The sequence below is a fragment of the Sabethes cyaneus genome, chromosome 3 (genome assembly GCF_943734655.1).
Source record: "Sabethes cyaneus chromosome 3, idSabCyanKW18_F2, whole genome shotgun sequence".
Taxonomy (NCBI): domain Eukaryota; kingdom Metazoa; phylum Arthropoda; class Insecta; order Diptera; family Culicidae; genus Sabethes; species Sabethes cyaneus.
In genome coordinates this window covers 227,737,645-227,765,287 of record NC_071355.1, presented here as the reverse complement: position 1 = coordinate 227,765,287, position 27,643 = coordinate 227,737,645, and the positions used below count along the sequence as shown (strand labels likewise).

The 27,643-nt window shown below is 41.8% G+C and overlaps 2 protein-coding genes across 2 annotated transcripts; both read right to left on the bottom strand.

The window, feature by feature from the left end:
• Positions 1–7,123: 7,123 nt before the first annotated feature.
• On the bottom strand, positions 7,124–9,603 carry LOC128742919 (craniofacial development protein 2-like). The gene is made up of 2 exons (XM_053839414.1): positions 7,794–9,603; positions 7,124–7,514 (listed from the first exon to the last, which is right to left on the bottom strand). The coding sequence occupies exon 1, from the start codon at positions 8,515–8,517 to the stop codon at positions 7,831–7,833; it is 687 nt and encodes a 228-aa protein (XP_053695389.1). The 5' UTR covers positions 8,518–9,603; the 3' UTR covers positions 7,124–7,514; positions 7,794–7,830.
• A 10,150-nt stretch (positions 9,604–19,753) lies between these two features.
• LOC128743940 (tektin-B1) lies at positions 19,754–21,166 on the bottom strand. Its single transcript, XM_053840652.1, has 3 exons — positions 20,523–21,166; positions 20,236–20,458; positions 19,754–20,176 (listed from the first exon to the last, which is right to left on the bottom strand). The coding sequence occupies exons 1-3, from the start codon at positions 21,164–21,166 to the stop codon at positions 19,754–19,756; spliced, it is 1,290 nt and encodes a 429-aa protein (XP_053696627.1).
• Between the last annotated feature and the right edge of the window lie 6,477 nt (positions 21,167–27,643).

Genomic DNA, 27,643 nt, shown 5'->3' with positions numbered 1-27,643 from the left:
AGGAAGAAGGAGCAGTTAGGTACCAAAGAACGGTGAGCTATCACCATCACCAACCAAGTGTTTGCTCATGTGAACCAGCCGGTGTAATCGCGTTCTTAACAAAACCGAGCACCGAAGGAAGCAAGATTACCCCGATGATGACAGAGTGCCGCCGCCGCCGCCGCGGCCGGTTGGCCGATTATTATTATTGGTGGTGCGCAATTGGTGAACGGAACACGTGCGCACAGCTGAGCTGAGTAAGCGACTTGGCAACCGCAGATACGAGCTGGCTGTTGTTGTCCTGAGATCGGCGCTTAAATCTATTCCACGGGTCACGTGTAGTACTCATGTTTAAGGAGTATTTTTCTACGAAATAACTTTTCCTACAATAATAATCAGCTCGCATTGCATCACCTAAAGAATGTTGCACCAAGTGCCATCAAATATAGGTATAAGAAAATAATGCCGGCAAGACTTTTTTACAATAAGTATTTCAGATTTCCAGTCTATAGACTTTTCTGTTCATTTTGGCAGGATCCGACAACAGAAAAGGTTAAAAACAACCATGAACTTAATTATTTAAATGATGCGTAAAAGAAACTATTTTTCAGTACTATGTGACCTATTGAGAAAATTTTTTTGTTTTGTTAGTAAAGGTTTGAAGAAAACATTTGTTCTTTTGAACTTTGTAAACAAAACATAAACCGAGAATATAAAAGATAATATTTTATTTTATCATCCATCCATATTTACTGTGTTGTTTTGCTCTGTTAAGTTCAGTTCCAAGTATCTAGCAACAAAATAATAGTTTAAGTAAATGAGACATTCTCCAAAAAATTCTACTACAAGTCATCGTTGTAGCATTAACTAAAAAACTGGTTCTCTGTATAAAATGTATAAAATTTGACGTTCAAAAATAACTCTTTACGTTATTTAGACAAAGACTACTGTCAATACGGTCTGTAATTTCTGATAATAAAGTGCATGAGGTTCCCAAAACGTGACTTCACAGGAGCGGCGTTTACTGCATCAAGCATGTTTCTTAAGGTGCGTTTAGATTAGATTTTTAGCAACATGTGGAATGCAACATGTAGAATGCGATAGGTTACTAGTTGTTGCTCGCATTAATCGTGGAGAGGACCAACCGACACCAAACTTAGAATTTTTACATTCTGACCCAAAACGAACAAGCTGACAAAATTCAATTCAAATCCGTAAAGGACGATTACATCTCGGACACTAGAATAACCCTAATACGATTTTAAGTTTGCTACTTAAGAACGACCTAAGAAAAAAGTTTATATGACATAATTTGTTCAACATTATGCGTAGAATTTGATTTTATTGCAGTTTTACAAAAAGTAAAATTTGGATATTTTTGAAAAATTTGTCAATTTTCGAAGATTTAAAAAATCGAAAGAGCTCTTTATCAGATTTTAGAGCATTATTTACGCTGTCTTAAAAAAATTAAACATAAAAACAAACAATTCACACTTTATGATTTTTATCACGTACAGTCACCCCAGTATTATGGGCCACTTAGTATTATGGGTCAGTCTTTACTTTACGTTAGTTTTATAAGTAGCAAACTAATATTTAACCATCGTGTATGAATTCAACAGACAGAAGCAACATTCCGTTGCATGCTTGACATCAATACACTTAGTTCCAATGCGTAAATTTTCTTAGTTTTCCGATAGTTGGCAGTTGGCTTCAATCGACTGTCGATTTATTGTTATTTTTGCAGCAGTTATAAAAAGTCGGTCGTGAATTATAAGCTGAATAGCAGCGTAAATTTGTGTGTCTAAATGCTAAATGGATGAAAATCGAAGGAATAGGTATGTATTCATTGATTTACGGTGAAACCACCTAAAAAAATTCGTTTTCGGCTTTAATATACGAAGTTAAAAAATGGCCCATAATGCTGACAGCAAAATTCACTTTTCCCAGTATTATGGGTCAAACATATAACGAAAAAACGAAAAAAACGTGCTAGGAAAATCAATATACAGAATTCGAAACACTATGATACTAAATGTATTGCATCTCGCTCTTAATCAAGCAGGACAAACCGAGAAAGTTCGGGAAGTTGCAAGGGATCACAGTCTACAGTACAGTTCTGCGTTATTCTCGGGAAACACGCAGAACTAATAAGCCAGAACTAAATACTTTTCTTCTACCTGAACTTATTTACTTTACTTAGTTGCCGTCCTATGCACTCGGTTGTGGGCCAATGCTCTCCAATTCCTCGGGCACCGTATACTCTCCGCCTGATCTCGCTCCACCTTGTCTAACCATCTTGCTCGCTGCGCCCCTGATCGTCTTGTTCCTATCGGATTTGAGGCAAACATCTTTGCAGGGTAGTTGTCCGACATTCTTGCAACATGCCTTGCCTATCGTATCCGTTCTGCCTTAGCCGCCTTTTGTATACTTGGTTCGCCATAGAGACCAGCACCTTGACGATGCCCTCTGTGTGATTCGAATGAACTTGACAACCTACTCGAAATCCGAACACAGCACTGAGTACCATCCATCGTAGATTGAATCTCGTCAGTAAATCTAATCTCAACTCACTCAGACAGTTACTGAGTACATTACAAGATACAACAAGATCCTTAAATCGCAATTACTCTCATACACACCCACATCCACCTAACACACACCCACATCCAACCGCACATACTCACATCCACCCCTCACATACACACACGGGCGTGTGCGTTTTTATCGAACTAAAACCAATTTTGATTCACTGACCCATAATACTGGGATCTGGGAACATTGACCCTTAATTCTGACCAGGTTTAAAAGCGGCCAATAATACTGGGAATGGAATATGGTTACATTTTGTTGTTTTGCAAAAAAGTGTGCGATTTTGGAACAAGATTACCCACCGAACTATGCTATATTTTTAATCAATCAGGTTATAAATAAACTGCAAATTATTTAAATCTGTGTTTCTACTATTAATTTTGTAGCATCATCATGCTTAACTGGCCCATAATACTGGGATGACTGTATTGCAAACTTTTTGCAATACACTTAATTTCGATCGTTAGGTGGCTTGCCGTCCTACACTAATAATAAAACTTGCTTTATAGTACGAAAACGAGCGCTTACTTTACGAATTCTTTCGTTGTTTTCTACCACGAAGTAGATTCGTAAAATCAATCCTGAATGTTTTGTGCATATTAACAAAGCTACATTCGTACGAATTATTGCATTTTACAAAATGGTTCGTAGATTTTACGAATGCACGAAGAGGCTGTCGATAAAAATAGTACTAGATTCCACTATTTTCCGATAGGTGTCAGTATGCTACATTACCGACACCTATCGAAAAATAGCGAAATCTTTATTATCTCTGAAAAAAGCTGTTTTTATCGGGAATCGAACTGAGGTCGTTTGACCACAGAACCACAGCTACTGCATACCAAGAAGGTCATAATTGCACAAATCTATTTTCTCTTCATACAATCTTCGCATCCCGCTTTCGTCGATAATGATGCCAGACAACAACCGTGCATCGAATGGGTCTTGATGCCAGCCAGCTACGAATGTGCTCTCGTAAAAAATACGAACCATTCGTAATAACAACATTTGCGGTAGACAATAAGGCTACGAATATTTTTAAATGGTATGAAATTATTTGTACCAGCTACGAATATAGTTTTACGAATGTTTTTTGCAAATCAATACGAAATTATATTCTCAGTGTAAGACAAAGCCTGTTGAACAAAGTTTCTTCATGTAACTCGGTTTAGGGCTACCGCTCTCCAATTCCTCCGATACCGAGTACTCTCCGCCAGATCTCGCTCCACCTGGTCTAACCATCTTGCTCGCTGCGCTCCTGGACGTCTTGTTCCTACCGGATTTGAGGCGAACACCATTTTTGCAGGGTAATTGTCCGGTATTCTTGCAACATGCCTATCGTATCCGTTCAGCTTTAGCCACCTTCTGAATACTGGGTTTGCCATAGAGCTGTGCGAGTTCATGGTTCATCCTCCGCCTCTATACTCCGTTCTCCTGTACGCCGCCGAAGATTGTTCTTAGCACTCGTCGTTCGAAAACTCCGAGCACTCGCAGGTCCTCCTCGAGCATTGTTCATGTTTCATGCCCGTAGAGAACAACCGGTCTAATAAGCGTCTTGTACAGGGTGCACTTTGTACGGGGACTTAGTCTGCTCGACCGCAGTTGCTTGTGGAGCCCATAGTAAGCACGACTTCCGCTGATAATACTCCTCCGAATCTGACCATGTCCATGTCATCGGCAAAGCAGACGAATTGACTAGATTTGTTGAATATCGTGCCCCGCGTGTTGATATCCGCTCGGTTCATAACACCTTGTAGCGCTATGTTGAACAGCAGGCATGAAAGACCATCACCTTGACCAAGCCCTCTGTGTGATTCGAATGAATTTGACAATCCACTCGAAATCCGAACACAGCACTGTGTACTATCCATCGTAGATTTAATCAGTTTGATGAGCTTCCTGGGGAAGCTGTTCTCGTCCATGATTTTCCATAGCTCTTTCCGGTCGATGGTATCATATGTGGCTTTGAAGTCAACGAATAAATGATGCGTGGGAACTCTGTATTCACGACCCTTTTGGAGGATTTGCCGCAGTGTAAATATTTGATCCGTTGTAGACCGACCTTCGACGAAGCCGGCTTGATAAGTTCCCACAAATCTATTCGCAATTGGTGACAGACGGCGGAAAATGATTTGGGGCAGCACTTTATAAGCGGCATTGAGAATGGTGATCGCTCGATAGTTCTCACAGTCCAACTTGTCGCCCTTTTTGTAGATCGGGCAGATAACCCCATCTTTCCACTCCTCCGGTAGCTGTTCCGTATCCCAAATTCTAACAATTAGTCGGTGCAGACAAACGGCCAGCTTTTCTGGTCCCATTTTAATAAGCTCCGCTCCGATGCCATCTTTTCCAGCTGACTTGTTGTTCTTTAGCTGCATGATGGCCTCCTTAACTTCGCCTATCGTTGGGGCTGGCACCTCTTCCCCGTTTGCTGCACCGTCGAAATCGCTTTCCCCGCCGCCATGGTTTTCCGCCTGGGCGCCATTCAGGTGTTCGTCGAAGTGCTGCTTCCACCTATCCGTCACCTCACGATCGTCCGTCAGAATACTGCCAGTCTTATCCCGACACATTTCGGCTCGCGGCACAAAGCCTTTGCGGGATCCGTTCAGTTTCTGGTAGAACTTCCGCGTTTCTTGAGAACGATGCAGCCGCTCCAACTCTGCATATTCCTGCTCTTCCAGGTTGCGCTTTTTCTCCCGAAAGATTTGGTTTCGCTGCATCTTCTTCTGTTTGTGTCTTTCCACGTTCTGACGTGTGGCACTGCGCATCTTGGCCGCCCGCGCAGCGTTCTCCTCATCCATCACCCTCCTACATTCAACGTCAAACCAATCGTTCCGCTGATCCCGGGCCACATGCCCGATGGAGCTCTTCGCTACACTGCTGATGGCTGTTTTGATAGGGTTCCAACTAGGGCTGTCGGTATTGGGCCCTTTTGGTGAAAACCGGTATTTCGGTATTGGTGTAGAAAATACCGGTAATACCGGTAAAATACCGGTATTGGCAGATTATTCGGAATCAATAGAAAAGTTGGTGTTTTTCAGTAAATTGCTCTGGAAACAGTCCCGCAGTCCCGCTTTTTACGAAATATTGTTGAAACACTGCAACCTAAAGATTTATGTAATTTTGTATTAATTTGCCATCAAATAAATATAGGTCGAATTTCGAATCTATGCTGTTGACGACGACGATGTCCCACCGTCGGAGTTAGTCGTCTCCATACAACTCAATCTTGGGCCACTCATTTTTAATTTCTCAGATGTCGCAAAATGCTTCCGATCGAGCCATCTTCTACGTTGTGCCCCTCTGTTCTTGGTGCCGGTTGGGTTGTTGAAGAGAACCGTTTTCGTGGCACTGTCTCCCGGTATCCCTACCAGGTGTCTGGGTCATCGTAGCCTGCTATCTTTCACCAAATGTACGATGGGAATCTCTCCAAGCAGTGCCTGTAGTTCGTGATTCACACGCTTCCGCCACTCTCTGCTTTCAGTTTGTACTCTGACAAATATCGTCCGTCGCATCTTGCGCTCAAACACGGCAAGAGCGCGAATATCCTCCGTGAGCATCGTCACAATTTCAAGCCTATATGAGGTCAAATTTATTCTTCAACGACGCTGCCTCTGCTCTTGGAACTGATTGCAGACTGGTATATGCTGACGATCTAAAAATTTACTTGACGATTCGTTCTATCGAGGATTGTCTTCGTCTTCAGTTACTATTAGACACATTTGTGGACTGGTGTAAATCGAACCACATGACCATCAGCATTACTAAATGCGAGATTATGACATTCCACCGTATCAAATCGCCGATCGTATATGACTACAGAATTAACGGACAGGTATTGAGAAGGGTCGATTGCGTTAACGATCTTGGTGTCACACTAGACTCGAAAATGGCATTTGATCGTCATCGTGCACAGATAATCTCAAAAGCAACGCGCCAGCTTGGATTTATAGCCAAAATTGGCCGAAATTTCAGTGACCCACATTGTCTCAAAGCACTTTATTGCGCATTAGTCCGACCGATCCTCGAAAACGCGTGTATAGTGTGGACTCCACACCAGCTGTATTGGACCCTTCGAATTGAACGAGTTCAGAGAAAGTTTATACGACTGGCTCTACGTAATCTGCCTTGGCGTGACCCAAACAATTTGCCTCCGTATCCTGACCGCTGCCGTTTGCTTGGATTAGATACATTAGAATGTCGACGTAAGATTCAACAGGCTTTGTTCGTGGCCAAACTGTTAAATGGAGAAATTGACTCACCGAAATTACTGTCGCTCATGAATTTCCGTGCAGCTGAAAGGACTTTGAGGCCGTCATCATTGCTGACTAACCTGTTTCACCGTACCGAATTCGGCCGCAACGAACCAGTTACATCGTGTGTCAGAGTGTTTAGCTGTGTTGAGGAGCATTTCCAATTTGGCGAATCACTGAGTCAATTTAAGCGGTTGGTGAGAACAAATTTATTATAGATATTAGAGTAAGTTCATTTAGACGTATAAGTCAGATGAATTGTAAAACAAACAAATAAACAAATAAACAAATAAATGAGGGCACAATGACTTATGCATTTTGAACGTGGCGCTTTGCGAACGGCAAAGTAAGTCGCATTTTCCACTTGAATGCTCCGCCGGATCTCTATACTATTATTGTTGTCCGCGGTCACGAATGATCCCAACTACCACTTCTAGTTCGCCGCCGTCAACGGTTATCGTCCGTGGAAGGCGTGCGTTGGTCTTCATTGAGGCTCTTCCTTTCATGTATTTGGTCTTCGACGCATTTATTCTTAGCCCAATTCTGCTAGACTCCGCTTTTAGTCTAGCGTAGATTGCCTCCGCCGTCGCAAGGTTCCTGGCTATGATATCGAAGTCAAGCTTTTGATGCGGCGTAAATTGCCTTCGCCGTCCCGCATTCATCCAGAAAAATCTTGTCACTTAACTGTGCCTAAAACGGGTTCAAGAAGTTTAATTACTAGATCCACATTTTCACCCTCTTCATTGCTAGTAGTCGAAGAATTTCTTCAGCTTTAACATCAAATTGTTTTTCTATGAGTTCTACAATCTTTCATCAAACTTAGTTCTTCTTCGATACTTGAGCAGACCTATTATCGTATAAATATTTTAAAGGAGCTTGAAAAAATCAGGATATCAGAAAATACCGGAAATACCGGTTTTTGTCTTTCCAAAACCGGTATTTCGGTATCCAAAAATTGGTCGGTATTACCGATTTCGGTACTACCGGTACTACCGGTTAGACAGCCCTAGTTCCAACAGTCCTCGAGAGGGGCTTCGTCCAGCTCTTCCGGCAGCGCAGCTTCTAGTGAACGCGCGTAGTTTGCGGCGACGTCTGGCTGCTTCAGCCGCGCGAGATCTAACCGAGGCTGGCGTCGGTACCGAATGTTGTTCACAACGGAGAGTCTTGGGCGCATCTTGACCATCACTAGGTAGTGGTCCGAGTCAACGTTAGCGCTTCGATAGGATCTGACGTCGATAATGTCTGAGAAGTGCCGACTGTCGAACAGAACGTGGTCGATCTGTGATTCTATCTGATTTGGTGACATCCAGGTGTACTTATGGTGGATTCTGTGCTGGAAAAAGGTACTACGTACGGCCATATTCTTGGAGGCGGCAAAGTCGATAAGTCTTAGGCCCATTTCATTGGTTCGCTGGTGTGCACTGAACCTTCCAATCACCGGTTTGTATTCCTCCTCCTGGCCGACCTGAGCATTGAAATCCCCGATGACGATCTTGGTATCATGTTTTGGGCAGCGGTCGTATTCACTCTCCAACTGCGCGTAGAATTCATCCTTGTCGTCATCGGTACTTCTGAGGTGAGGGCTGTGCACGTTGATGGTGCTTATGTTGAAGAATCGGCCCTTGATTCTCAACCTGCACATTCGAGGATTGAATGGCCACCACCCAATCACCCGTTTCCGCATCTCGCCCATCACTATGAAAGCTGTACCCAGCTCGTCTGTATTGCCATTTGTTACTTAGAAGTCCGTTCGGTCACAATCATTCTTTTCATTCTGATTGATGAGTGCAAATAAATTTTGAAAATGACAATTTTGAATTACTCGTTTTTGAATTCAAATAAAAATTTTATCGATTCTCTCATAAAATTATAAATTTATTCCATCTTAAAAATACAAACAAAGAATTGTAAACATCGCACCAATTTTTTAAAACATAATCTTACGCGGCTTGCAGTAGATCCAGTCATCAAACTCACATACAGCACCAACAGCTAGCAGGTAAACACAAAACGATATTTCACTTCCAGTTTGTAGCGTCAGTGAGTCAACCGGCTGACCGACCCGTCGACCGACCGACCAATCGACGAGACATGTAACAGACGGTGCACCATTAATAAGTTTTGCTTGCTGTTGGCGGAATCGAGCACTGCGCGTAAATAAAGCAATCGAAAGGAAAAACATTTTGATTGATACAACTGGAAAGATTTAGCAGAGCGATTAATCCATGAAAACTTAAAGAGCCCGTCTGCGTCTCTTTTCAGCAGCTGACCCGGCGCTCGCTGCTGGTCCGGCTGTTTGCTGGTCTCGTCATTGTCGTCGTCGCTGCGGAGCCTGCGGGAGGCCTTAGATACCGTTCACCCTGCGTAGAAGAAGTGGACGCCCGGTCGCCGTGATTCGTCGTATACTCACTGATCGTAATCATTAGCTACTATGGACGACTGAACCGCGCATAGTACCGCACTTCCACTGTGTTGTTACCGCTGCTGCCACGCCAATCCAAACCATCATCCTTCAGTGTGCAAGAAAGTTACACCACCTTCTTCTGTGTTCCATTAGGTCCGCGGATTTGTTTTTGAGCACGCACCCGCGTTCTTGCTTGAGCCTGAATCCCGCGAGTGCAGCCTCCACGTCGCGTTGTCGCGAGGAAAAAAAGGTAGCCGAGACGGGTCACCTGGAAGCGGGTCAATATTCGGTTGCGTGGCCTATGATTAAGCGACCGGCTGACTGACTGAATGACTGACTGGCTGGCTGGCTGGTTGGCTGACTGGCTGACTTAGTCAGTTGGACGACGGCTGACCAGTGCGGCTCTTTCTCCGGGAGCGCGTGCTGCTTAGGCCAATATTTGAACAGCTGCCGCCCGGACGACGACGCGCCATCGCAGCACCATTGCTAGCTAGACCGGTGTTTACTGCCGTCCGTTGGTGCGCTATGGGCGACTTCTTATTCTGGTTTCGGTTTCGATTACCCACTTATGATATCATTCCAGCCAATCATGCAAACATTAAATCGACATGTTGCACTAATGATATACGGTGTCCGCGCGAAACGGACCGCGGCACGGTGTGTGGTTCTAAAAGATTGGCTTGAGTGAATTGCTACCGATTCGGCCCGTGCATTTCGGTACAATATGTAACACCTTTCAAAAATCTCGGCTGCCGTGAATAACAATCGTTGCGCTGGTAAGGTTGATGGTAAAACAAGTTGCTAATCAACTTTCAAAATTTGGTTGATCAAATTAATACACACCTCCCGTTAGGAACTGCGAAACGGCGCATAAAGTACCACCACACAGGACCCCCTCCGACCCGACTGCTGGCTGGCTGATTTTTATTCGACAGAAGAAAATTTATTCACCATAGCGAGAGCAAAACATCTAATAACTTAATAAAGTTGATATATTTTCCACCGTGCCGAAGTAGCTCCACCGAACTTCGAGCGGGTGAGTTCTCTTTGCCACCCCGAAAGACCAATAAATCTATGCTCATGATTCCCGACAGTCGTGTACGGTGTTTTGTCTATGAAGGTTCGCTGGATTTTTCTTTTCTACCAAAACAGATAGAAATGCGGGGAAAAGCCAGCGGCAGCTGACCCCCGCGATCGGACGTAGACCGCACCGGGTGCTACGTGCAGTAAGTTGTTGTATCGTTGAATAAATGAAAATAAAAAAATAAAATAAAATAAACCACTGCGCGAGTTTAGAAGCTGATTTATGGGTCCATAAATACTTTATAGCTCCGGAGTAGTTAGCAACATCAGTTTACAATCAATACGGTTTTTAATTTACACTTGAGAATTGCTGTATTATTAGATTGATTGGTATCAATTTCACTCCCACAGTCGACGACCGTCCCTGCTTTAGTGGGCGCGGTTTTGTCGAACCGTTTTAAGTGTAGTTCTAGACGTTAGCCAGACAGGCCGCACACAGGTGAAGGGCTCAAATTTTAAACTGTGCTAGCCGTTAAGCAGGTTGAAACGTAAATGTGAACAGTACGTATGAGTAAATTTCAATGAACTTTACTATTGAATTTTCAATTGACTTTTAAGCGAACAAAATTCGTAAAATTAATTTTGATTCCATTTCCTTGCTGATAGTAGGTAAGTATTGTTAGCTCTGATATGTCTAGGGTGGGATGAATTAGGGGCAGACTGGCCCACCGGGCAACCGGGCAAATGCCCGTTGGGCCCCAGTAAAAATTTCGTTGTTACACAAAATGAGATTTTCCGAAATTTTTATTTCAGTCAAACTCTTTCTACGACTCACGAATGTTCAACTGCTGGGGCCCCATGATTCATGAAATCATTTAAGTTGAGCTGTTGGGGTCCGTGCTCGGAAAATATTACCAGCTTCAATTCTGAGTATTTAAAAGTAGAATTAGTATTTCATCCGCAGGTATTAAACTACTTATAAATATTGAACTGTCGGCTTAAGCTCCATACTTAGTTTACTTCAGTGGCCACGGTCAGATATCGATCCTGCGCCAAATGAATTATGGTCCTCCAGTACTCAATCCTGGGCTACCTTTCCTCAAACCCCTCGAACACCAGCTGAACGTGCATCATCCTCGATAGCGCACATCTATCAGTGCGAAGTCTACGGCCTCTTCCTGATTCTCTGCTAAAAATAATTTTGGCTACTCTTCCATCGGACATTCTAGACACGTGACCAGCCCAGCGCAGACTGCCACACTGTACTATCTTCATTATAACAGCATATTTGCATTCTTAATATAGCTCGTGGTTCATGCGTCTGCGCTACACTCCATTTTGGATTTTGCCAAATTTTACGCTAAAACCCCAAGCATTCGTCGATCAGCTTCTTTTAGCGTCCATGATTCATGTCCGTAAAGGGCAACCGAGAGGATTAGTGTTCTCTAGAGCATCAGTGTTATGCGAATTTATAAGCTACGGGACTTCAGCTACAAAATGTAATGCCTGCATAAAGGCCAATTCGAAGCTGCAATTAGTCGTTTTATTTTGCGATTTACATCGTTGTCACATGTCACGAGCATACTAAAATATATTCAGTTCCTCTTCGGCACCAACACCATTTGGATATCCACGCCATGTACTTCGTTTTTCAATGAATGACCTAAAGGCTTCTTTCGTTGCTCTATTTTTGATTTAGGTGATATCGACGTCATCCGCAAAATCAAAAAGTACGTGAGGTCTCATCTGCTATTCTGACTCATAATTTTTACTCATCCAGCGTCACACACATCAACGTAACTAGTTCTGTGGGAAACCCATGTCCTAGCGTTAACTGTCACAGCTCATTTCGTTTGACTGAATCGTATGCCGCCTTGAAATCCATAAAAATATGATGAGTCTGCAAGTTGTACTCCCGGAACTCGTCAGTTACTAGACGCAGGGTAAATAGGTGATCCATCGTGAAGCGACCGAAAACCAGCTTGATACTCGCCGACGAAGAACTCAGCTAACGGACTCAGTCTAAAACACAGGATAGGGAGAGCACCTTATAGGCAAAATTGAGCAACGTAATGTCTCGATAGTTTTCACTCTCAAGTCGATGTCCGTTTTTAAAATTATGGGAAATGAGGCCAATCAACCACTCCTCCGATATTTATTTTCCTCCCATATTCTGTTCCTGACAATGAGGTGGCGAATTGTTTCATTCAGCTGCTCGTTCCCCGTTTTTAGAAGTTCAGCCAGGATACCATCCTTTACAGCAACCTTGCCGTTTTTCAGCTCACTGATTGCTCTTTTGACCTCCTCCTATGTTGGTGGCTCCAGTTTGGCGGTCGCTCAAAATTCTTATCCTGTACCTACTGATCTTCGTGTTTACTTCTCTATTCAACAGCGTCTGGAAATACTCTTCCACCTGGCTGCTACCGTCGTTTTGTCAGTAAGCAGGTTGCCAGTACTATCATTGCACATCACAGACATGGCAAAATTCTTGCACCTGATCGTTTTGTAGAAACTCCGTGTGTCGTTGCTGACGAATCTCTCCTCTGGACTGGCGAGCACGTGCTCTTCGTACTGGCGTTTTTAGACTGTGGGTTCTTTTTTCCGCAGCTCTACCAGGACGAACCAAAAGGATTCGCGCAGAGTTTTGGGCATTTCTCACATTGGAATCGTGTGAAGAAATTCTACAGAGGATTCGCACAGAATACCTTGCTTATAGAAGCAGGATTCTTATAGGAGAACCCAAGATTTTAATCCCAGGGATAGCTATAACTCGGCACGGGAATCGTGCACTATGAACTGTTCTGTTCTGACGTGTAGACGCAGTAAGCTACTGCAGGGTGGCCACAGACTCGGGAAAAGCGGGAAATGCGGGAAAAAGTCGGGAATTGGAACCTGTCGGGAAAAATGCGGGAAAAAGTCGGGAATTTTATGAAAATTGCTATAAATCGGGAATTCCTGAATTTAAGTAAAGATGTTCAAGTTGAATATCTTGATAGAATCTGGGAGACTTGTCGAAACCCCTACAATTCTGAAACACATGAATCTTTAGACCTCAAACTAAATCTTCGTACCAGGAATTTCCTCCACCTGCAAAGACGAACTGAAACCCGTCTGTAACTGTGAGCGTATGGCACTCTCTGTATCAGCTTTTTCGTAATAGTGGTGCGTGGAGGGTACAGCGTTCCAGTTGGTTTCAAGGAACGTCGCTGGACTTGATCCCTTTGTTCTGCCGAACCACAAGCCAACGGATGAACACATCAGAAATTAAGTCATGAGCAATAAGATAAAAACGGGGAATATTACAATAATTCAAAATACTGGACGCAGTGGTTCAGTTCAGCAACAGAAGAAGAGAGCCCCATTTATTGCAAACCGTCTCCTTCCAGTTGGCCTCATGGTTATTAAAAAAAATTTAATACTTCTTTCCGCACGTATAACAATTTTTATTGAATAACAGTTTGTATAAGTTAAGTGCTTTATATTTTTACCTTAAAGTAGTCAGCTTTGATCTGTAGATTTTTTTACGAGAGATGTTTGAAATAAAAAAAAAAACGGGTAGCAAAAAGCAAACGTGCAAAGTACAACAACTGTGCCCACCTGGTTATAAGCAAGTGATCGTTTGCTTGTGAGATATTATGTGTCATTAGTGAAATGCCAGTGTCATGTCAGTTCGTCAGTGATTTGGCCTCCTAATGTTGGGTTTGATATGCTTTGTGGCCAACTGTTAGTGTGTAGCAAAATTGATAGATTCGATCATTCGACGACTGGCTTATTTGATCAGTATCGTACCACGAAACCAACTGGGAGGAGACGGTTAGTAATAAATAGAGCTTTCTTCTTCTGTTGCGGAGCTGATCCACTGCGTCCAATATTTTGAATTATTGTAATATTCCCCGTTTTTACCTTGTTGCTGATGACTTAATTACTGATGTGTTCATGTCCTTTGGCTTGTGGTTCGGCAGAACAAAGGTATCAAGTCTGGTTGGTGGACGGTTATCTGCCATGGTTTTCTGCCATCTGCCACATGTCGCCAGGTGAGGTTCCAATATAATCTGAATACAGTTAGCAAGACCACGCCGTCAGTAGCTTCTAGAGGAAGCAGACTCTGCTCTCCTATTGAGTGTCTTTCTGCCGATTTTTTTCCATGTGTGGACTCATTACTGCGACCAGTATAGTTGATCTATTGTAATATCGCCCGGCTGTTTGCTGTATGACCTGCACTGCATTTCTTTTGCTATAATCGCTATTGAGTGAGCGATATGCTTATTAAATTTTATGCGTGCTTGTGTGTATTGAGGTTTTCCCTACTTTAAAAGCTAGATCTACTACTTTACCCACTTATTCCTCGCTGCTAGTACTATCCCATATTATAGCCGTCCCTGGCGAGGACTAATTCGTACCTCTGACCAGTACACTTAAACTATAGGAGGGACATTTGCACTGTCAAGAGGCTTCAGAGGGTAAATATAGAATTTAGCATGAAGGAAGGGTAAATGGAGGGGCCTGAGAATAAACCCATGCTAAAGTCACTTGATATCGAATGGCTTGATTCTACTAAAATTCGAACTCACGACCACTCGCTTGTCAAAGCAGACTCGGTAACCTTGCGGCTACGGAGCCTCCCAATCTGTCGATTTCGTTCGCCCCTCTTCTCAAAATATATCAGATCCTTCTCCACTTACGCTTCCGAATCTCTGTTTCTATGTGGCGATATTGACGATAGAGTTCCTAATTGGAAATCCAAGTATGAGACCACGAATCCTGAATGATGCAGAACGAAGACCTGCAGTTGCCTCCACCGACACGGACCACGGTTTGCAGGCAATCGAACGAATTTCACGTTTAAATTGAAAATTCGTATTAGGATCGGTACGGTAATCTGATTTGTGTGTCGAGCCCAAATTCCCAAATTCCATAGTCCCAAATCCCTGGCCATCCTGATCTAACTTTGAAATTAGATGCATTAATAATGTTTAATCTCACTGACTTGGTCGTCGCGACGTTGAATATGAGACCTACTATCTTGGAGTTATCATCAAGGTTGTTCTGCACAACATATTGTCGTCAGCAGAGCAAGAGAATGTCGTCGGCCAAAGTCAAAAGCAAAGCAAAAGCAAAGTCTTGGGCTTAAACCGTCTATAGACATTACCCTTCTTTATCAACAGACTTCGCAGCCGGCTGTTAGAGTACAGGAAAATTACGGGGCCAGTGTAACAATCCTACTGACTCTATCTAGCAAGCACCGTATAGCCGAGATTCGAACATACGACGACTGGCTTGTTAAACCAGCATCGTACCTCGAAGCTAACTGGGCGGCAAAGTCAAAAAACTCCAGGGTAATCCTCGGTCTGGTTCACTGTCAATGGTTCCAATTAAAATCTCGTCCATCACAACGAGGAGCAGTTGCGGTGACAGTACATATGTAGCCTTATGTCACTTCTGCAGTAACACATATAGGGACCCGACAGGAGGCCATCGTGCAGCAATTTGCACTAAAACAATGAGATAGACTACTTTATCAGGAACTCATCTACGCCTTAGTACGCCCCATATGTTTTCATGTTTCGGTCGAATGCTTTCTCGAAATCAACAAGTACCAGAAGAAAACAGGTCAGAATTTATATCGATTGGCAGGGAAACTATTTGCTATTGCCGGAGAGCAGCGTCGATTTTCTCTCGGATCCGGTTGAGGATTACCTTACAGAATACTTTGAGAGTAATGCAAAGCAATGTGATGCCACGCCAGTTACAGCATTCAGTTAGTTTCTTAGGGACTTTGACCAATCCAGTCCATCGGAAAAGTTGCAGTTTCCTTATTGCTAATATATTGCTAAAAAGCTGATGCATCATCTGGGCTAACAAAGATGGATTTGCCCAGGCTTCATTTTGCTCATCTTGTGCATACAGAGGCAGAGTAATCTGCTTCTCACAACGATCAAATTGTTTTCGTTTTCTGTTCAACCGTTTCCTCTCTCTCCGAACGATGCCTAAATACTGTTTACTCTTACGACCGCTCATCTTGCGCAGAAGGCGGAAAACGACAAGCAGAGCTAATATTTTCTTCGCACGCTGGAGACACGAGTCTATTTGCTCCGTGTCCCAAAGAGAATATGCGTTAGGCAATTATATGGACTGGAACGATTTATCCTGTGACCTTGAGAGCATGCATTCGGTAGCGCTCCGGCAGAAAAAGAAAGTTGAAACCAAACTGATGCTCACTCGCCGGCAGAGCAAAGCATCAAAGCATTGCAAAAACAAAACAAAACTCGGCGAAGGTAACATTCGACTGAGAGAGAGACAGAGAGAGAGAGAGAGAGAGAGAGAGAGAGAGAGAGAGAGAGAGAGAGAGAGAGAGAGAGAGAGAGAGAGAGAGAGAGAGAGAGCAAATCGATTCGTCTTCTGTGCTTTGCCAGGAAAACGCCGAGAATCGAGATATTTTGCAGAGTACGACAGATACCTGCGAAAATTTGCCACTAGCGGAAGGCTGTAAAAAGTAACGTCGTCATTCATCAGCTAGATATTTGACCCTGGCTCTCAAGTCCTGCTTACAAGACTTCTTAACAGCCCTCCTCAGCTTGGCGTATCATTGACGGACTGCTGTCTTAGATGATCCTTGTTTCGCTAGGCTGTCAAAAAGCTTATTACTCTCGTTTCCGCGGTGTCCAGGCACCCTGAATAATGAAACTTTGTTTTGACGGGAAAGTTCGCTTAGTTGTGCTGCACTCTTAAACTAATTTGGATGCACACTTAGTGGGCTTGAGAGCCAGTCGTGCCCAGGCTGTCCATAAAGATACCTGATTTTCGGCTACTACATTATTTGAACTTCCACTTCTGTTTCGTGGCAGAATCGACGAGTGCACTCCATAGACTCATAGTAGAGTAATAGTTTCGATCCTTGAGCTCTGCTCTGCAAACTGCAATATACACAGCATATGTTACCTTTATTTTATAACAAAAAAATGAAGGAAGTTTCTGTCGGAAACAACTTGAATCCGATCGGGAAATATCGGGAAAAAGTCGGGATTTTTTTTCAAGAAGTTCTGTGGCCACCCTGCTACTGATATATATTGGTATCCTACCATTTATCACGCAAATCAAATCAAATATTCACGCTGCGGCAGATCCTCCATAAAGCCCATGAATACAGAATTCAACGCATAATTATTTCATTGATTTCAAAGTTGCGTATGATACCATCGACCGTAAAATCATGACCATTCTAACCTCGCAGGGGACTTTATCAGCGTGATGGTACCTCTTGTGGGCTTCTCAACATGCCGTTACGGGATGTTATGAAAGGAGCAACACACAGGCACAATTTTCAGCAAATCTAGTTAATTCGTCTTCTTTCCCAATGAAATTGATATTGTCGATAGAACAGCATCTGTGGTGGTGGCTGAACAAACTAAAACTCAAAGTAGCGAAGATTGAGTTGAAGAAAAATGCGTTCAAACTTCAAACTAAAGTACCGTGAACCGCTAATATGACGCACAGGCTAAAAGCTAGTAACTCGGTCCTAATAACGACTGAGTTTGTTTTGTTTCGAGCGTCGAGCCGCTATGCTGCCCGTTCTCCCGATACTCGACACTCGACACTGCCTGAGTCGTGTCGAGTTGTACGACATGACTTACAAAATAGAGCCCATATTCGTTCGATTTACTGTCCTTGTAACGCTAATGTCTTTTGAGTAGATGTCGTTTTTTGTGTTAATTTAGGCCATTACAAATATTTAAAAAGTTTTTGTCCCTCTAGTGTTGGGCCACTGAAGGGGGGGGGGGGGCGAAAAAAAACAAAGAGAATTTTTAAATCGAGCAAAAAAATATGGATTTTAGGTATTTTTATTTTAACTTTAAACGTGAAAACCAAATCTATTCTTGCTTTTAATATATACGTTGTTCCATGCAAAAATCTACGGAAAAAAGACAAAAATGAAAGATCATTTATTGGCCGATTTTCGGAAATTCCACTGTTTCAATTTCCATTTCTATTTCATGCTAGAAGCGCTAACTCAACCCGTACACTCATTTTTCAAGTTTTTCAGGCTGTAGAGCCCTCAGACAGTTGATTTTATGAAAAAAATTTAACTCATATCCTACAAATTATTTTTTTGCCCCCCGATTTTTCAAGCCAATTTCCAAGGGGGGGGGGGGGGGTGACAAAAACTTTCAAAATGATTTGCAATGGCAATGAGAATATTGCAAACTGGGGCCCCTAATCTCAAAGGCCTGGTGGGACTTCTGGATCCCAGTCCGCCCCTGGGATGAATTGGAGCACGTGCTTCATCTTTTAAAGTTTGATGTCGTATCATTAAATGAAGGTTGTCTATCCATAGGTTAAGATCCTTTTAGCTAAAAAATATTGTTTCAAAATTCGTGTTGACTCTCTTTCCAGAAAACTCAAATGGAAATGGAAATCCATAAAAAAACATTTTCAAAAAATCCGAAGCAGTTTTTTTCTACAACTCCGAAAAATATTAATACCATTTCATAAGATCCCCGCCCAGTTCTCTTTGAGGTATGATGCTGCTCTAACAAGCCAGTCGTCGTGTGTTCGTATTTCAGTTGGACGGTGCTGCTAGTAGAGTCATTAGAATCGTTACACTAGCCCCGTAATTGTCCTGTACTCTAATAACCGACTACGGAGTCTGTCGATAAATAGGGGTAATGCCTAAAGACGGTTATAACCTACAGTTTAATTCTTACAACTCATGCTAAAATTAAAATTAATTTTAACTAAAATAGACTCAACAGAATTAACTTACACCCACACCATTTTCAACCAAATAACATTTAAAAATATGGTTTAGAGAATGTGTCCAGCCGCTGCTCTTTCCAACAACCGGGGCCTGCCACAACACGCGATCATTAGGACTGTCACAATAAACACAATTAGCCAAAAGGGTCTATTGCATGTTGCAAAAGTTTGGTTGCCCATTTTTTACGTGAGTCTGGGCACATCCGCAATAGTCGTTAAATGCCATTTTAAAACTACTTTCGACCAAGCTGACCCAGCCGTGCAAAACGGCAACAATTTTGGAACATAGAATCAAAACTCGGTTTTCGATTGAAAACTAATAATTTATTTTATGTTCACACGCCGGCTGACTGACAGTGCACCGCGCGATGGATTATTTATGTAGTGAGCGAGCTGTTGAAATCAATAATAATCAAGTTCTACGGGCCTGCAAGGGTTCAGATATGGTTTTAGGTGCCTCGTAGTACCGGCCAGCCTAACGGCAGTGTGCCTGTCGGCCTCCGCAAATCGGTGGCCAATGAATGAGTGCAAGTGCCAGAGTAAAAGTGGTGACGTGCTACATGCAAACCAAATAGCAAACAAACCCGGTGCATGAGTGCATTAACCTGCTGGCAGTTGTTTTGACATTCCCATGTGGCATGTAAACATGTGAAAAGGTGCTGAAACTAGTGCTGGTGTCGCTGCCGAACGAGGTCACACGAAGGAACGCGTTGACCTCCCTAAAGTAAAACTAAGCTTAACTGTAGGTTTACGATTTCGGAATTTCATCTTCTAAACGGGACAAGTGGATATTCCGATCGGTTTGCGTAGGTTTTCCACCGAATTCTCCAGAATTTAGACGTGCGCGAAGATCCACCGATCGAATGTCGGTCATAAGTGAATGCTGCTTGTTTTCCAAATCTTGATCAACCTTTTTAGCCAGCTCATGCAGACCGTGGTACATCGTTTTAGCTGCGTTGATTTTTTCGCGAAGAATTTTTATGGTATCCCGAAGTTTATTTACCTCGTCGCACAACCCATGGTAGGACTCGTCGATGCACAACTCCATGCCGGAACGTTGAGCGCGGTTTTCCAAGCGCGTTTCAACAACCTTCAGCGCTTCCACCTTATCGTTGTAAGCTCGCTCCAAAGTTTCGATCTCAGTGGCGCATTTGTCCATTTCTTCCTTCATCTAAAAGTTAAGGCAGAGGTTAATTAACTGAACACATTACTAAGCCTTTACAACGTTACCTTTCCTTGTTGATACTCAAGCTCATTACGAGCACGTTGGGTTTCAAAAATCCGTTTTCTCAAAGTATGGCTGGTTCTATCCTGTTGAGCCTTAAGAATGTTGCGGGCTTTCTCTCGGGTAGCGAAAAGAGATTCTCGGACGGCTGCAGAATCCAACAGCGTCTTTTCGGTAAACGAAACCAATTCCTCACAGTACTCTAACCAGTTGCTATACGTGCAAGAGCTAACACAGAGAATAAAAAATCAACTTTTCATTTGATCACTTAGCTTAATTGTACGCTACTTACTTCTTCGGCACCCTAGTGGCATCCGTTTTAAACGTAACGTCAGCACAATGCTGATCCACTTCAAGCTGATGCTGATCAATTGCCTGCGCTTCATCCTTATCGTTCAAGTCCAACTCTAGCTTAAACTTCACCTCCTGCAGCCTGTTCAGTTGCTCCCAAGCACCCTGATTTTGGTCCCGCAGAAGACGCTGGTTATTCTCGACGATGCACAGCTCGTTCTTCAGCTCCGTATCGCCCTCATCGTAAGTCAACTCCGATCCCAACCGACAGTCACGCATGCTGATACTTTCGGTGACCACCGTCAGCGGGGTAATCAAAGCATCCAGATCCCGCTCGGTGCAAGCCTTTTCCTCCTTTAGCGAGCAAATTTCGTCATTCACCCGTTTCAACAGAATCCTCATCGTCTCCCGCCAGCGATCAAGTTCGGCCACTCGGTCCGATATTTTATCATTGTTGTGATGAGTGTCCCAATAGGACTGAATTCGGGTCTCGTTTCGAAGATTCCTAGCATTATGTCGCAATTCGAACGCATCTGATCGCTTACTGTAGGCCGTATTCTTCAGCTGATTCAACCGGGAGTGCCAATCCGGTAGGCTCAAATGTTGCAAAGGTTTCTCGAAGGTAGCTACCGCTCGGTCCGACATGCTGACTAAGTACCAGCGTCTTCGATGTTTGGTGAAAAGTTTATAACTGAACCAACAACGGATTTGTTTTCGGTGCCGAAACCGCTTGTATTTACGAACTAGCACGATGTTTTGTTGATAGTGCTTTGGCAACGTCACGCCGACGCGACGCGTGTCGATGCGGTTGCCGGGCAGACGTCCTAGAAACGGATTGCTTTGTGGCAGCATACATTCGCTGCTGAGACATTTACTGCTGCAGTAAATGAGGTCGTTTATACTGCAGGTTGAATTACGATCGTATATAAAATGTTACATTTGCATACTTTTGAACGATTTAGTACATTGACCTTACTGTAGAGCGATTGCCTTTTTATTCTCCACCCAGAATTTTTCTTTCTTCCAATATTCATATTTGAAATGCCTTTTGAACGGTCGGACCATCCACCTCTCAGAAGAATATTTTGGCATGGAAAAATAAATAATCCTAGGATGACGAAACCATCATTACTTATCACAAAAATACCGGCCTACACTAGAAATTAGACTTGGAACTGGACTAGAAATTAGAATTTAAGTTGGACTTGTAATTGGGCTTGACATGGGAGATGGGACAGATTTGAAATTGGGTTAATTTCGGCTTGAAGCTTTATTTCATATTGAACTGTAAATTGGACTTAAAATTGGACTTGTAATTACATATAAATTTAGAATTATTTGGACTGGAAGTTTTACTTGGAATTAGACGTGGCATCGGTAACAAAACAGAATAGGAAGTATTATTTGAAATTGGACTTAAAATTTTAATGGAATTGAATTAGACTTGCAATTGGATTCGAAATTAAATTCGAAATTTTACTTAGAATTGAATTTTTACTTAAGCTCAAAATGGAACTTGAAATATAAATTGAAATTGGACTTGAAATTGGACCTGATTTAGATTTAAATTGGACTTGAAATTAGACTTAAAATTACATTCGCAATTAGACTTGAAATTGGAATTCAAATTGTACTTAAAATTGAACCTATAATTAGACTTAAACTTGACTTGGTATTAAATTAAACTTGAAATTGTGCCTAATATCGGACCTGCGATTCAATTTGAAATTGAACTTGACATTAGCATTAGCACTAGCATATGAGGTTGCATACATCGTAGATGGCTATATTACCGCATTATATACCTGGCTACGTCCGAACAACCATAGGGGAAATGTGTAGGAATGTTATTGTCGCATCTACTTTTGAAAGTGCAGGGAACCCATACTACTTTTATAGACGTTACAGGAGAACAGAGGATATCGTGTTAGTAAAGCAAGGCAAACAATAAACATCTTGAGGAAGCTTTAGCCAATAATATAGTATGTATATATAGTATATATGGAGTATATGAATGCAAAAATAGAACAATCTCACCAGCAATCCTTCGAGTGAAATATAATTGCGTCATTTGAGTTCCCATCGGTTCATCTAATATCCCATGCATTTAAATTTTTCTTCTGATAACCATGTGCATTATTTAAACTTGTTACGACCTAAGTTTTCATTGTACAGTAGAAGGTGCTTGATAAGCTAAAACGAAACAAACAATTAAAATATCATATTAGGCATACCCGCTACCAAGACCTTGTGGCTCAGCTGTCTGCCCAAAATCTCAGTTTTAAGATCAGGCATCTGGGAACTACGCGGCATCCCACCTCCTAGCTTAGCTACTCAATAGAGTATTACCTGATATGGCCGCGTGGAGGCGCTAGGTAGGAGCTGAGGCTGACAAAAGCTACACACTTCAATTTTTTTACCGATTATCGTTATTTTTTATCGATTACCGAAATTAGAACTGCGGAACGTTCGATAAAAATTTCAATGATTTATATAAACGTTTGGCATCACTGAAATTTTTATCTAACGTTCAGCAGTTCTCATTCCGTCAAAAAATTGTGGTGTTCGGTAAAAAAATTAAAGTGTGTATTAATATTTTTGAAACGGTGGTTCTACAATAGATGGAGGGACGGTAGGGGAAAGTAATGAAAATTTTTTAGAAGGGGGGGGGGAAGAGCGGGGCCCCCCTTATTGGTAGTGACGTATTTGGTTGGGTTATTTTTAAACACAAATAGTGCCTCTTCCTCCGTCTACTGTAGAAACCACCGACCGAGAAGTTTTAACCTAACTTGTTTTTACTGTCAGGACGATGACAATATGCAGGCTCTTACGATTTGCAAGGTACTGCGCGTGACGTGACGTTATTCGTCTGTCAGCGTGTTAGCCGCGATTCTCAGCGCGGGTTTTCAGAGAAAGGCTTCGTTCCTATGAAATAGACCAAACTTGTATTTTCAATCTTTGACCTTGAAATGCGGTCAAGTGTTCGGTAAAAAAGATTTAAGTGTGTATTAATATATTTGAAACGGTGGTTCTACAATTGACGGAGGGACGGTAGGGGAAAGTAATGAAAATTTTTTTGAAGTGTCGGGAAAGAGCGGAAAGGTGAGGGGAGGGAGTTACCACCGTTTGATCCGTTTTTTCTTCTTTTCTATATCGTTTTCTTGATTTTCGCTCTCACTTTACTTCCATTTTTCTCTTTTGCTTTCCTTTTCCCATATTACTGTCCTATGTTTCCTGTTTTATTATTTCTTTTTTTTCTTATTTTTAATCCTGATTGTCTTCATGTTCATCATTCGTTTCCTTTTTTTTCATGTTCAGTTTTCGTCTTCTGCTAACGCTTTTTATTTTTTCCCGTCTTGTTTTTCGTCTTCGCCTGTGCCGTTTCCTCTTTTCGGTGCCCTGTTTTTACATCTTTTCTTTCACGTTTATTCTATTTTTGTCTCTTTTTTTTGTTTCCTCTCCGATTTTCCTTTTTTCTCCCGTCTTTCGTCTTTTTCTCTTGCGTTTTGCTCTTTCTTTAGCCCATGTTTCTTGTTTTTCTTTTCACTATTTTTGTCCCACGTTCCCATCTTTTTCCTTTTTGGGTATGAACGAGGGAAGGCAATGAAGATGCGTCCAACATAGCTCTGGCCATCCCAAGTTCCTACCTAGCACCTCCACGTGGTCATACCCGGTAATGCTCCTTCCTTAAGATTGAGTAGCTAAGCTAGGAGGTGCAATGCTGCCTGGATCCCGGCTGCCTGATATCAAAATTGTGGTTTTGGGCAGACGGCCGATCCACTCGGCCCCGTTGATAGGTAAGTTCCAACATATATTCTAATTAGTTGTTTCGTTCCACCCGGAAAAAAATTACATTAAACTTTGTAGTTTAAACAATGCACCTTCAGCAGTTTTTATTGTAGAGATTTATTGTAAATTTATTGTAAAAGTGACTCGAATTCAATTTTTTTCATACTATTGTTTTTAATTTTATGCAATAGAATTGGCCATAATTCATCACAAAATTATTGCTTTCATTAATAATATTTCATTTTTTCGCTTAAAAAAATTACCATAAAAGGACGATAACTTTCACTATAGATGAAAATTTTTGTTCGCGAAAAAATAAATTTTTTTATTGTTAAGAACCCGTCATTTTTATGGTAGAATCTCAAAAATCATGAAAATTATGGCGGACTACAATAAGTTTGATGGTTTGATTATCGTTTCTGACGATAAGTTTTATTGTTTTCACTGTATTGTGTGTCCTACTGTTACAATAATAAAAATCTTCGTGTTATAGTTATTTTTTTCCGGGTAGCTCATCAAACACCTACTATACTATTGTGCATCAATATTTTTGGGCTGATGTATGTAGGACTGATGGAAACTCAAATGATGCAACTATATCGGATTCAAAGGACTGCTGGTGCTATTTTGCTCGTTCTATTTTTATGTATATTAATTTCATTTCATTATATATCATGTGATAAATTCATTATATGCATTATATGATAAATTCATAAATACAGAGACACCATATGCGTGGAAGACAGGAGGATGGAGTGACGAGTCAACCTGAGTCACTAGGAGGAAACTTCTGAAGGTCTGAAACAATATTTATGTAGCACTCTTCGAACAAACAAACCATCACGTGGGTTAAAGCTGGTGCAGCGAAATTGATTGTTACATGGAAGGATCCTTACGCTGGAAGGAAATTCTTATAATCCCGGATTGCGCACAAGTGTCTCTGCTTGTGTGTCCGCCCAATCCCTTTTGGTCCTTCTACAACAGCTTTAGTGAGAAATTCATTTGACAATCAAATTTGGATCTACTGTTATTCAACCCACATACACTGGCAGGACCTTGAACTGATGGTGGTTTCCCCCTCATACATACATACGTTTCCATCTTTTTCCTTTTTTATCTCGTTTGACCCCTTTTTCCCTTTTCCCCGTTTTTCTTGTTTCCTCTATGGGTTTTCTTTTGTCTTTCTCACTATTTTTCAACCATTTTTTGTTAATTTTGTCTGCTTTTCTCATTCCTCCCCTTTTCCTGTTTTCTGATTGTCTTATGTAAAGTTTTTTGTTGTCCTTATTCCATTTTTTCCGTTTTTAAGTCCATTTTCTTTTTCTCATCATTTTCTGTCCCGTTTCGACTTTTTTCTTTTTTTTCGCTCCCGGTTTTCATCTTTTAACATTTTTCAACCTCTTTTCTATCCCATTTTTTTGTTTTCACCTGTTCCATTTTTCCTCTGATTATGTTCAGGTTCTCTTCTCGATTATTAATATTATTGCCCCCATATTTTCTCTTATTCTTTTCATTCTTTTCTATCCCATTTTTCTCCTTTTCTGTCCAGTTTATCCTAATTTTCTTTCTCGATTTCTTCGTTTTTTTTCATGGTTTTCCTTGCAATGAGTTCTCAATTCTACTGTTATCCAATGTTTCTACTCGAGTGGTCTGATTTTCTCACACACGCGTTATCGTGCTAACAAAAATGCCAGCATGAACATCGTTTTCGGACTCACGTTTTTATTTTTTCATGCACGGGTTTTTGCGAGTATGTATTTAGCTGCCAGCCCCGGTCGTCACTCTCGGTCTTACCCGAGTAGCTGATACCGATTGCTCGCGAGGACTCGCACTCTCAACCACGTGTGTAAGGGAGGGCGTATAATGAAGAAGAAAAGTAAAAGCAATGCAAAAGCTGTATCCATACTAGCTAGTGTGCCTCACAGGCCTCGTGAACGAGCTGTGCAGAAAGACGCTACAAGGCTATGCGTTCGCGAGTGTATAGATACAGTACGATTTCGAATTTGGGAACAAATGCGTGTCGCCTATGTTGCCAAAATCAAACCCGTGCCAAAATCGAGACCCTTTTTTGATATGAAAAAATTGAATGTAAGTGAGTTAGAAATTGATTAAATGTTGTTAATCAACGATTGCAACTTTTTTATGTTTACAAAAACCGCCAAGAGCTATCCGTGCGGTGCATATTTTTGGAAGTAAAATATTTTGTGTTGCCAAAAACGGATACTTTTGTTGCCAAAATCGAGGCATGCCAAAATCGAACCATGCCAAATTCTAAATCCCACTGCACCAGCGGTTGTTTATCGTACGCTAGCGTCAGCGGCATAAGCGTTGGATGCTATGCTTCTCAGACTCGCTCGCGTATGAGTGGGCATCGTTTGCTTCTCGCTTGATTTGCAACATTGCTATTATTTTCCGTTCTTCTTTTTTCCTAGTCGATTCTCCTCGTTTTCCTTGTTTTCTGTGTTTTATTTTCCACTTTTTTGACGTAGGACTACGTCTTACGGCAAGTTTTGAGATAGGGTGTCATTCCAAAAAATCGAAAAATGCGAGCGTCACGAAAAATGAAAGGTTTTGAGCGCTAATAGCTCAGCGGTTTCCCGATAGATTTTCAATATTCTTACACCAATCGATCGGTAAATCTTCTAAGAATTGACCCAAATGAAGAAAAGTGTGGATTCTTGATGTTGAACTATTGAAAAATTGAAAATAATGAACCTATATTTTACCAGAATTCTCGCTTTGTGATTGGTTGGAAGATTCTTTACGATGATCTAAACTTATACCAATTTGATATCTGTGCTTGGGAAGTAAGCCAAAACAAGTGACAAAGTTTCCTCATTTCAACAAGATTTCTTAACACCGCGGTTAAACCTAGACCATTTTGATGTCCTTGCTTGGGAAGTACGCCAGAGAGAGTGACAAAGCCCCCTCGTGCCAACAGATTTCTTACGAACGCGATTAAACCTAGTCCAATCTGATGTCTGTGTTAGGGAAGTGTGCCAGAAAAAATGACACAAGTTCGTTGTCCCAGCAGATCGCAAATTCTTTACTGCGTAGTGCGTGACGATTAAACCTCGGCGAATTTGATGTCTGAGTTGGAAAAATGTGCTACAGCTGTAGTGTTCGGTTATAATACGACTTTGTATTAATACGCATGCTTGCCGTTCCATTAGAAATGTAGTGAAAAGATGTTCTGTTGAAAAAATAGGATTGAATTGGTAAAATCCCTTCAACGTGGGGAACCATGGGTAATAAAAACAATCTTTAATTTCAGTAAGGTAGCAGGAAAGCAACAGTTTGTACTCTTGATTTTGTTAAATTGTTTTCAAATGT